This window comes from Corvus cornix, chromosome 1 (genome assembly GCF_000738735.6).
Source record: "Corvus cornix cornix isolate S_Up_H32 chromosome 1, ASM73873v5, whole genome shotgun sequence".
In the NCBI taxonomy this organism is placed as follows: domain Eukaryota; kingdom Metazoa; phylum Chordata; class Aves; order Passeriformes; family Corvidae; genus Corvus; species Corvus cornix.
In genome coordinates, this window is record NC_046332.1 from 21,310,673 (window position 1) to 21,323,021 (window position 12,349).

At 50.1% G+C, this 12,349-nt stretch overlaps 1 protein-coding gene across 1 annotated transcript; it reads left to right on the top strand.

The window, feature by feature from the left end:
- The first annotated feature begins 4,398 nt into the window (after positions 1 to 4,398).
- TRIM45 (tripartite motif containing 45) lies at positions 4,399 to 11,997 on the top strand. Its single transcript, XM_039566814.1, has 6 exons — positions 4,399 to 4,776; positions 6,800 to 7,530; positions 8,499 to 8,628; positions 10,429 to 10,543; positions 10,758 to 10,884; positions 11,669 to 11,997. Exons 1-6 carry the CDS (start codon positions 4,451 to 4,453, stop codon positions 11,818 to 11,820), a joined length of 1,581 nt encoding a protein of 526 aa, XP_039422748.1. The 5' UTR covers positions 4,399 to 4,450; the 3' UTR covers positions 11,821 to 11,997.
- The last annotated feature ends 352 nt before the right edge of the window (positions 11,998 to 12,349 follow it).

Here is a 12,349-nt window from a genome sequence, read left to right on the forward strand (position 1 = left end):
CTTCCCTTCAGAAAATGTAGGCAGCATTCAGGAGAGATTAAAAAGAATATATATAGCAGCAGAAAGCTGAAAGTGGCAGCAGGTGGCTGGAAAGCTGCAGGGAGGAGGGGAAAGCAGGAATGTCTGGTCAGAAGCCACAGCAAGGGCAAGTTTGCACAAAGCCTGTGTTGCTGGGTGGTTTGGCTGCAGCTGCTGTGGTCTTCAAAGAGCTGCTGCCAGCTGAAAGGGATAACGCTTGACCACTTCAAACTCTGTGCTTCCTGTCGCAAATCTGGAGGACAAGAGAGATCCACCCATCTCTTTTGCCGCTTTCTTTCTATGTTTCAAGTGTTGCCACATCTCCATACCCTATCCTCTCCCAATCTGCTATTTCAGGGTTAAGCCAAGCCCCTGTGTGTGATGATTGTTGCACACTGACTAATGGAAGGGGCAGAAATTTATGCTTCCAGGGGTGCTGTTTTTCTGCCTTCTTCCTTCACCTCTCTCAGGTCACACTGCAGTGGCTGAAATCCTGCTGCAGCACAAGTGTGATGTGTGACAGCAGCAGCTCACAGAAATGTACTTTGGAGTCCAGCATGAAAATGAAGATACATGGGCTTACATTAAATGAGGTAACTTGAGATCCAGTTTAGTTTTGTCTCCAAAGCTCAACACAAGCCTGAAGAGAAAAAGCTACTGGCAAATTTAAAAGAGAGAGTGTATATGCATGAAGGGAGACATTTGGTAGTGAAGGTGTTCCGCTAAAGAGTGAGTTCCCCTAGAAATGCCTTGTAGAAAGTCTGTGAGAAATCGCAGCACCTAAGTCCTCCCTCTCTGTCCCAAGTGGTGTCCCCAAGGAAGGGATCAGTGTTGCCTTTCTGCTGCAGCTGTCAGGTTCTCCGATGTGCCATCGGCTTGCAGAAATTTTGTCGTGTGAGGCTTGGGGTTGGGGCAACTTACTTATGTGTGTTTGAGGCCCAGCACAAGCAAAGGTCAAATGGCACCTCCTTTTAAAACCTCCATGGTTTTAAACTAAAAGAGGAGAGACTTAGATTAGATGTTAGGAAGAAATTCTTTACTCAGAGTAGAGTGTAGTGAGTCCTTGGGCAACAGGCCAGATGCAGAAAGTGAGGGCTGAGGATGACACCAGCCTCTGTGCCTTAATAAATGATAATAGATTCTTGGACAAGGAGCTGAAAGAACAGTACAGAAATGCTCCTCTCACCAGTCAAATGCCACATAATTTCAAATGCATCTTTAGCTGAATGAGGGAGCGATTCTGCCTAAGTTGGGAGATGTTTTTAAATCCTTTGTTGCATTTTCTGGATGAGGTTGATATAAATGTCATCTGGGTAGCTGGAAACAGTTTGCGTGGAAACAAGGATGCATCAAGTACTCCCAGACCAAGCTTGGCAGCGCTGTCACGTTCAGAGAAGTGTCTGAAACACAGCAGCTCCCAGGGCTGACAAATCCACAGCAAAACTGGACTTGTTGGTCAATGGGAAAGAAGCCAACAGTCTGTTCTACTTCTCTTTTCTTTGTAAAGTCCCCAAATAAGCCATTTTCCACACTCCTCTGGCTGCCATTAAGCTAGGCTCTGGCACTTTGACAAGTTCTCAGTTTTCTGTCAACAAGTCACCTTGGACTTTTCTGCAGTCCTGTTCACTAACGACTTTTGTTTCACCACTTTTTCAGTTTATTTGTGTCTTATGGCAGGATATCCAGAAACAGCTCCCTGAAATTATCAGAGTAAATAGGGGCAGGAAAGCATGAGGCATTCAATTCCAAATGTAATAAATGGGCTACACTCACACTGCTCACAGAGTCTAGGAAGGAAATCATGCTTTATAGATTTTTTTGAACATGCTATAAGAAGTTTTACCAATTTTCCTCCAGAAAAATATAAACGGGAAAACAGCATAAAGCTTTCCCCAGAACAGGCTAATTAGGAAATACAATAGAAATATTAGTCAGAAGCCCTTAAAGAAAAGGAAGAAGGAAACCATCAAATCTTCCATATCTCTGTGTAATGATCTAGTGCTTAATGATAGGAAATGAGAAGCAGATAAACAGGAAAAAGAGGAAGGAGCTGGTAGGGAAAGTTAGATAGGGAAAGAACAGATCACCCAGAGCAACTACTCTGGGAAGCTCTGATATACATCATTAACAATTGGAGCAGGAAAACAAGTTTAAAGAGGACTTCATTTCAAGTAAATCTGGGTCAAATGAGAATAATGAGCCATCCATCAACTCTTGCAGCAAAAGGAAAATATTGGCGTAATTTTAATGGCATTTTCATTGTTTCATTTATGTAACTATGCTCCTTTATTGCCCTTCAGTGTATATATATTAATACATTGGTTTTTTTTTTTTTTCATCCCTAAGTTTTGACCAGTTACAAAGCAAACACTGGATAATCCAAGGTGGGAGAGGGTCTCTCCCGCAAGTTCTTGCAGTGTTTTGCAGACCAAAATGCTTCACTGAAGATATTCACAGAGCTCCAGTTTACATGTCCATTGAGTTGCCTTCCACAATGTAGGACATAGTGGCACAGGGGCTTCCTCCACTGACTTGACAGTAGCCAAGAAAGCAATATTATGGGGAAAGCAACCAAAGTGAATAATGAGCTTGTGCTAAAGCAGCTCCTGTTTTGTGGGTCACTGGGTTAGTTTTCTGGGTGGGTTTTTTTCTGCATTTCTGCTTTTCCTTTCTTTCCCCAAGTCTCAAAGGGCTCCTTCAATGATTCTCTCCAGCCCATTTCACTGCAACTTCCTCTAATCATCCCAAGGGTGCTCCTGCTTTGTGTTGGTAACTCATAAATACATTACTCAGCAGGGATCCATGCTCCAACCAGATCAATGGCACGGAACGTTATCAGATCAGCTGGGCTAGATTCTCAGATTTCCTCTGCCACTGCTAGTCATGGCTTATTCCACCATCTCTCTGCAGTGATGAAAGATGCTGCCATTCTCAGAAGGTAGCTCACCTTTTCTGCTCACCTCTTTCTTGCCCTGTTTTCTTCCCACACCCACGTTTACATGGCCAGTTACTATTCTTTCCTCCAGCATGATTAAAAGAACCAGTCTTTCTTTGTGACAGTACAGAATATTCTTATCAAGTTATCTTGTCTCACAATTACTGCAGCTTTTATCCTCTAACCTCAGTAGCAACCACTGCTATAGTTAACTGCTAACAGTTAATCTGAAGAAGGCTGTTGGAACACCTTTCTTCTTTTGATTGGCTTTGAGGTTGTAAACACTTCATCATGACCTAAAACTTGGATCTTGTATTACAACATAAAAGACACAGAAATGTTTGAGTGTATCAGAAGAAAAAGACAATTTCTGTGTTAAGCCCTTGTATATCGGGGGTTGTTAACATCTGTTATAGAGGAAATATTTACTTGTGTCATATGCAGATATTAAGTATTTATCTACTGCTCTGTAAATGGACTCTGTGGTTCTAAAAACAAAAACCTGAATGGAGATTTTCCTTGTTGTTGATTTTTGTCTTAGGGAACTTAAACTCCGGAAGTCTCAAATGCTTTTCACATTACATTGGTATTCAAAAAGGCCAGCAGGATGAGACAGGTAAGATACTGAATGTCCTGGGCAAACTAATGGAGAGGCTGGTAAAGAGTTCAATCATCAAGGGCTGAATGTGGTACACTAGAGGAGGCTTTATAGAAAAGAGCTTTTTCAAAACAAGAGAAATTGGTTTCAGTCCTTGAAGAGCTTACACATCAAACTGATAAAAGCAACCGTGTAGATGCCATCGAAGTCCAAGGGGCATCATGCAGGGCTTCACTGACGTTGGGCTTTCAAAGCCTGCCTTTTGCAGTATTCCTAATTCCCAGGTGCAGTGAATGAAGAGAGACAGAGCCCGTCCCGGTGGACAGTCGCAGGGAAGCCTGGCCGCCTTGCAGTGTCTCTTAAAGTTTCACCGCTCTCGCTCAGCTGTGCGGCGAGTTCTCCACTGACCCGAAGGAAATACCACCAAGACCTGAAGGCATCCAGCAGACCGGCAAAGGGGCTGCAGAGGCCAGTCAGGCGCTAAACCTGGAAGTTTTGAACTGGAAGAAGTGGAAACGCGATCTACCGGCGGTGGGGTGGGAAGGGGCCATTTCCCACACAACAGGCTGAGACAGCAGGTACCAAAGGAGGTACCAAAGGAGGTACCAAAGGAGGGGGCAGCGGGCCCGTCCCTCCGCGCCTCGGTGAGAGGGAGGAGGACAAAGGCGGCTGCCGGAGCCCCTACGGCCTCCTTGACCGGAGGAGGAGCAGCGGGAGAGGCAAGAGCGGGGTCCGCTGGCAGCCCCCGCCCCTCACAGCGCGGCCCCCGCGCCCCTCACGGGGCGGGCGGCCCTGGGGCGGGAACGACCCCGTGTGGGGCGGCGCGAGGCGTTCCCGGCGGGAATGCTCGGCGGGAATGCTCGGCGGAGCGGCCGAAAGGGGCCGCGCGGGCTGCCGGCATGTCGGGGCCGCGCTGCCCGCAGTGCGCCCAGCCCTGGGTGTCGCCGCGGCTGCTGCCCTGCCTGCACTCGCTGTGCGAGCCCTGCCTGCGGCGCCTCGGGCCGCCGGAGGGGCCGCCGGGCGCCGCCCGCCCCGTCCTGTGCCCGGTGTGCGACGCCGAGGTGTCGCTGCCGGCCGGCGGCGTGGGCCAGCTCCCCCCCGACTGTCTGGCCGGGAGCCGCGCCGGGGCCGCGGCCGGGTGCGACCTCTGCGCTGACGGGGCGGCGGCCGGGCGGTGCCTGACCTGCGGCGTCCGCCTCTGCCGCTTCTGCTGCCGGGCGCACAGGTGAGGGGCGGCGGGGCGGGGACACCGCGGCTGGGGGGCGGCGGGCAGGGACCCACTCGGAGAGCCAGAGCAAGAACTGGCGTGTCTCCCAGTTTTTACCCACCGCTCACCACCCCTGCCTGGAGGATGCTCGGAGAATGGTCCGTAGTCAGGTGGGGACCAGAAAGCTGCTAGCATAGAATCATAGAATGTCTGGAGTTGGAAGGGATCCACAAGGATCAGGGAGTCCAAGTCCTGGCCCCAAGACGGCACCAGGAATCCCATGTGCCTGCGAGTTTTGTCCAAACACTTCTTGAACTTCTTGGGAGTAGGTCTATCAGCCATGTTACTGGCCATTAAGTCCAAAATCAGGCCACCCTTTGCCTGTAGTGGTGTCTACATGCTGGTTTGCATCTCAGTTTAGTATCCCTGGGCAACAGGCATGGGTATGGGCAGGTACTAGCAGGATAACAGCCTCTCATGCTGCAATGCCCCACTTTGAGAAGACACGTCTCCCAAAGGAAAACTGGGAAGTTAAGCTGCTGCTCTGCGTCTCTGCACCTCCAGGACCATTTACTGTGTGTATGTGTAAAGGCACCATTAGGCAAAGTGAAAGGAGATGCGTGGAAGTCCTGCCTATTGTGGTTGCTACCTGCTAGTGATCAACCCGTGTGCTTGCCTGCTACGTGTTGTAGAAGTATTGTAGGAAGAAGAGGTAACTGCAACAGAGTTAGGGGTTAAAGAGGAGAGGGGCGCAGTGGCTTGTAAGCCAAGCAGAGGACAGTCAGCACTACAGAAGAAAAGTGGTATAACGCCTGAATGGCCTTCTGAAGCAACGAGGTGACAGGCAGGGTCAGAAAAACACCCAGCAGCACGAGCCAGGGAAGCCTCAGCCTGAGTTACATAGCTCAGTCTATTCCCTCCACTTTTGCTGCTCCTTTTCACTTGATTAGCAGAGTCTTTCCCGAGATGGAACTGAGACATTCCTCCCTGCCCTGCCCCCCTGCACATACTGGTGCCTGTGGGGAAAATGGTTTAGGCTCTTAGTTACCTTTCCACTCCGGGTGTAATTTTCAGCATACCATTCTGATTAGCTAATGCCTCATATCTCATGGAGCTGCTGAAGAGTGATAAGAGACCTTGAATAGCAGCCTGCTGCACTGACAGGAATAACTGCAGAAGGGAGAAAGCAGCAGGAAATTTGTCCCTGTGACCCACTTCCAGTAGTATTCACTGCTATAATTTTTTCACCCCACCTGCATCTACAGACTCACTTGATTTAGTTGATGTCAGAGCAGAACAAGGGCTAAGAAAAACCATTTTGAAAGGATTTCATGGTGTGTAGGGAAGGTTTCTATGGTTCTGAGTGCCATGGTTGCGCTCCTTGGAACAAGTGAGAGAGATCTTAGGCTGAAGTCACGCAACACTGGAAGGCTTTGAAAATGTGGTGGATTTTAGGGAGATTAGTGGGAAGCAAAAGGAGTAGCATAAGGGCCTGTGGTGAGGTTGCTCTGTGTTACCAGAGCAACTCTGCAGAGCTTGGTCCTTGGAGAATGTCTTTGCTTATAGCTTGGAGCTCCCATTGCAACTGCCAGAAATCATTAGTGAAGGAGAGGAGGGTTTTACATCCTTCTCAAAAACTAGCTGCCAGTGCCCAAAATAGCATGAAAATATTCTAGTGCTGCCCTGTGACATGGTAGATGTGTGGGTTATAACAGATTCTCTGTGTCCCATCCTTGGCTTCTTCTGAGCAGGACCTACCCTGAGGGGTATTAGAGCTCACTTGCCTTGTGTCTGAAATCAGTGCTGACCATGCAGTCAGGGAGGCTCAGGGAGCCTGAGAGCAGCCCCTAGTGAGCTCCTCCTTTGTGTGGAGCCTAGTTCTCAGGAGAGCACGAGTCCTTTCGGGGAATTTCAGTGGAGACAGGAGGGAGCAGTGCACACTACGACTTGCAGCCTGTACAGAAAGGCATTTGCCAAGGGTCTCAGTGTTTGCATTTTGTATCCAACATGTATAACATGACTGATGGTTGCTCCTGCCTAGGAGACAGAAGAAGACGGCCTCCCATGCTGTGACAGAGCTGGAGAACAACAAGGATTGCAGCCAGGCTGGGAAGCCTCTCCTGTGCCCCTCCCATCCCACAGAGGAGCTCAGGCTGTTTTGTGAGCAGTGTGACCAGCCCGTGTGCCGGGACTGCGTTCTGGGCAAACACCGTCAGCACCCCTGTGACTTCACCGGCAATGTCATCCACAGGCACGGGGACGCCCTGCGGGAGCTGCTGAAGAGCAGCCAGCAGCACATGGACACCCTGGAGGATGTGCTGAGCCAGGTCGATGAGATGGGCAGTGCAGTCCGCAGTCGCGCAGAGGCTGTGGCCGCAGAGATCTGCCAGTTTGCCAGGGGCTACGTGAAAGCGATTGAAGAGCACCGGGACCGGCTGCTGAAGCAGCTGGAGGACTTGAAGGTGCAGAAGGAAAACCTGCTGCACTTGCAGAAGGCCCAGCTGCAGCAGCTGCTGCTGGACTTGAGGACAGGCGTGGAGTTCACAGAGCACTTGCTGATGAGCGGCTCAGATGTGGAGATCCTTGTCACCAAAGGGGTGGTGTCCAGCCGTCTGGCAAAGCTCAACAGCATTGCTTACAGCACCCACCCCAGTGTGGACGACAGGATCCAGTTCTCCCCTCATGAGAGGGCAGGGCAGTGTTGTGGCTATGAAGTTTTTGGGGCCATTCTCAAAGTGGTTGATCCGGCCAGATGTACCCTGCATGGGGAAGGTAATGGGGTGCTGTACAGCAGCTGAATGGGCGTGCGCTGCTTCCTGAAGTCACCCCTCTGCTCTCTGTACCCACCCCTCTGCTCTCTGCTATCCAGTCATTGAGCAGGGGCAGAGGTAGAGCCCCAGCAGAAGTTGCATTGCCTGCCTATGGGAGCTGTGCTGGGCGGGGAGCCAGGCAGCTTTTCTCATCCAGATGTGCAGGGTGTATGGGACTGCCCTTCACAACATCACCAACCTCAGCATGGGGCTGAGGCATGAGGAGGGCTCGCTTGGGGGATGGGAATGGCACCCAGTGGCAGGACATGATGCTTTCTCGGTGGCCCTCAGCACGAGCCCAGGCAGATCCACTTTGTGGCTGAGTGAGGAGGTTCATTCCCATTATGATTTCTACTGAGATTGCTGTGGGAATACTTGGCATCGATGGTTTCATGGATTTTTGCTTACTAAGGACTTGGAGCAGGGCCAGCAAACAGATAATGTTCAGACCATCCCACAGGGCGCAGCCAGCTCCGGTCAGTAACAGCCTGTGCAGGGCAGATGAGACAGACCCAGGGCTTCTTGGATCCCTCCCATGCCAAGCTGTAGTGTTTGTAGGTGTTGAATTTTCTGGTGCTTCACACTGCACAGTGGGGCTCTTCCTTCTTCCTCTGGGTTGCATGGTGCATCTTGGGGCCTTCTGGGAAGGTGCCAGCTGGGCTTAGAGTGACAGGAAAAAGACCCCTTTGGTCTATACAGACCTCTGGGCTAAACCTGCCAACCTCAGAACCTATGGCTTCCACTCTCTCCTGATACCCAGTCATATGTTGACTTTCCCCTGTGAGTGGAAGGAGCTGTACACCCCAGAAGCAAAGTCCTGGCTGTGCTCTGATGGGGCTGCAACTCTGCAAAGTCGGTGGGAGGTGGCAGTCATGGCTTGACTTGAATCCTTTCTAGTCCTGTTTCTTTCTGGTTTGTTTTTTTTTCCAGGTCTCCACAGTGCCCGTCAGAACCAGCTGAGTGGCTTTACCCTGCTGTGCAAGGACACCACGGGGGAGCGCATGGGGCGGGGAGGAGAGGCTGTGCAGGTCACCTTCACCCACAAGGACAAGAGAGACTGGTGGGTATTTCACCCAAGAAATCCCTGGTCACTGGCTTTGCCTTCCTGCCTCCCTTACCTTGGCTCCCTGCTTGCTTAGGCAGGTGGGAGGATGTGCTTGAGCAAGTGGGTCAGAATCTGTAGAGGAAAAGGCACTACTCTTTCTCCCACAGGTACAGCAGTGCTTCCTCCTGGTTGTATTTGGCTGGACAGTGATTGCTGAGATTTGTATTGAGTCTTTGAGTGATTTGGGCTTCTTAAAGGATTCAGCTCCTGGTGTGTGTTGCTAGGCACGGTCAGAGGGAGCTGTTGTTCCTCCTAACTCCTCCCAGCAGACACCTGGGGCCCCTGCTGTTGTTAACACCTAGTAAGCATAAGTCATCGCAAACCCTGAATGACCATCCCAAGTCAGAGAGAGAGTTTACTGAACTCATGAGCCTCTGACAGCTGATGGAAGTGCCTACTTCATGTTCTGGAGAAAGAATCTATATTGTGCTTTTGTCCTTTTTCCTGTAGTTGCAAGCGTTGAGTACTTCAACATCTTTGAAGGTTTTCTAGCAAAAGCAAGAAAGGCTGCACTTGAGCTCCTCAGTGTTTCCACAAGGAAAATGACCAACCAGAAAAAAATAGAACTGTTTCCAGACCACACTTGTCACTAAAGAGCAGCTAGGCGCAAAAGCAGAACCAGTTGGCGGTCAGTTTTTAAAAAAAATATCTATTACTTTGCAGTAGTTGGAACCGGATGTCAGCATTAATTTGTTCCAGGGACACTCATGATGGGATGGCCCGATGAAATAAAGGGGCAGGATGCTAAAACCCTTTGCTATGTTGACAAAGCACACAGAAGCAGTGCTAGCTGCACAGATGTTTATCAATATAGCATTATTGTCCAAGAATGTTGTTCCAATGTACCTTTCTTCCCTAAGTGCACTTAGTATGTAGGAGGGTGCACGCCTGAGGGGTTTGTGGATTTCTCTCAGTGGGATAGAGGTCGCTGTGGCCGCATTCACTCAGTTTCTTTCTCTTGCCTGTATGCAGTTGCTACATGGGTTGCTGAAAGCTATCTGGCTTTGCTTTGAGGCACAGCAGCTGCAGAAGAGCGTGAAGTATCACCACACAGTTCATGGCAGGAAATTATGTGGGCAGCTGTATTGATGTGAAGTGTTGGGGGTGGAGAATACAGATTATAAACTGTCATGTCAGGGGGCCCAGGAGACTAATTAGTGGGGATTAGCAAGAACACCTTCCTCTCTGTAGAGCTGCCTGATAATTGTCTGTGGAAAGCTTTCCATCTTCCTGTGGAGCAGGCAATTATTCCTCCAGTAACAGCTGAGGCTTTCTCTCTAGCACTCTGTTCACTAGGGTTTCTTGTGAAACGGAATGAGCTTCACTACGAAAAGGGAGAGTTTACCATCAGGGACCTAGAACTCCTCAGCACTGAAGGGAAGAGTTGGGGTCAGTGCAGCTGGGACAGTGGTTAAAGTGATTCAAACCTACCTGATTATATCCTGTCTTCTTCATGGGTTTTTCTGAAGGTAACTGCTTGCTGAAGCTGTGAATTTACCCCATTTCTGTGGGCCGTTATCTGATGGGATAATCTGACTTTCAAGTGTGCTGTATGTCATCTGCTTTTTCGGAGTGCAGGTTGCTACAAATCCTTGCAGTGCAGCTGGCTTTGTGACTTCCTTTGTATGGTATCTGCAGCTTCCAGTAGCAGGGGTGTGTGAAAGCCACTCTAGGCCAATCTAGGTCAAACTCTGGTTTACACTTAAAGCAATTTTCTGGCAGTCAGTGACCTCTTGGACTTCTCTCTGTTCACAGTGCACTCAAGCCAACAGTATGTGATAATGGTGACGGGACCTACTGTATTTCCTACAGCCCTGAGGAGCCAGGCTTGTATGCTGTCTGCGTCTGTGTGAAAGGGCAACATGTGCAGGTAGCATTTCTTGTTTCTCTTGCACTGCTTCTTCTTTACCTGCTTCTCTTTTCTTATGTACTTGCTTTAAATCTTTCTAAGGATTACCTCTACCATGTAGCAGTTTAAGGCTGGGCTTAGTGATCTGTGTCTGACAGGGTCACCCACTTCGGTGTCTGAGAACGCAGACACATCTGACAGCACCCACTGCAGCAACCTGTCTTGTCCTCTGCAGGGCTCTCCCTTCACTCTGATGGTGAAGCACAAGTTCCGTGAGCACCAGGGGGTGTTTCACTGCTGCACATTCTGCTCCAGTGGAGGCCAGAAAGCCGCTCGCTGTGCCTGTGGTGGGACCATGCCAGGTGGGTGCTCAGCTTTGCCCATGCTGCTGGGATCTGGAGGATTTGTTGCACTAGGCCCTCCCTAGTGGATAGAGGTATGAGGAGATACTTTGGCCCAGCTCCCACCTTGCACATGCACCAGGACTGTGGTAAACTGTGCGTACACGCGTTCTGGTGGGGTGACTGCAGCAGTGAGAAATGCAGCAGGACACCCGAAGGGTCTTTGTGGTACATCCCATCGACAAAGACCAGAGCCAGCTGTGTAGGAGGTGGGGCAGGGCACCTCAGCCTTTCAGCCCTTCTGAGTGAGGCTGAGCAGCATTGCATCTACAGTGTTCCTGTTCCAGTGCTGGCATGCTGCGTTGCACAGTGACCAACTATGTACTCTAGAAAAGCCTCCATGTTGAGGACAAGAGTTCAACACCCTTACTTGTTTAATCCCCACCAGCTTTCCTGTTCTTAACCTGCGTGTGTCATCATGTGTTTTGCATGTTTTTAGGATAGAACTGACCTCTTCCTTTTTCTGTGATTGATCTGTATCTTTGGCCATAGCTACAAGCAGCTAGCATGGGGTTCTGGATGCCCATGTATTGCTTTATTCAACAGGCAAGGGGACAGAAATCTTCAGCTTTCCCCAGCAATTGGGATGAGTTGTTCTTTCTTTATGGATCCCTGGCAATTTTGGCCTTGAATATGCTGTGTTCTCATCAGCACATTTTAGAGAAGTCCTGGGGCCAAAGCCTGTAACACACTGGGATTTTCTGGCCCGCTTTGGGTTCAGCTGCTGGTGCCTCTTCTCTTGCAGGTGGGTACCAAGGCTGTGGCCATGGACACAAAGGTCACCCTGGCTGCCACCACTGGTCATGCTGTGGACAAGTGAAGGAGAGCTCAGAGTGTTTGTGCGTGCCACCCAGTGACACCTCCCAAAGGAGTTTGCTCAGGACAGTGGCACTCTGAGCATCCAGGTGAGCTCCTGGGAGCCCAGGCCACTGCTTCTGGCTGCTCCATGAGCACAAATGATCCATAAGGATCCACATGATTGATACCTGCATAGCCTCACTGCCAGCAAACAGCGCGATGGGTGTGAGCTGAGAGGAAGGGATGAGGGAAAATAAAACCGTGCCTTATGTTCCACCCAGGAGTGTGTATGCAAAGTTATTTTGTGCTCGAACAGGAGCAAATTCTGGGAATTGTACTGCTGCCTGCACTTCTGAGGACTTGTGGCCCATGGGGATATGCTCTAAGGGGAAACTCAGTCTGAGCAGTTACCTCACAGGAGGGTCAAGATGTGTCCCACTTTGTAGGGTCAACAGCCTCTGCTGTCCTCCTTGGTGAAGTCAAACCTGCTCACTGGGGCACGTTCCAAAGGGTTTGTGGTCATGCCTCGGAAAGGCTTGGGACCCTGAATATGGCTTCTACCTCCCTGTCGGATATGCATCTGGATTCCAGCCTTGGATGTGTGCACATAGCACACTGATGCTTCTGG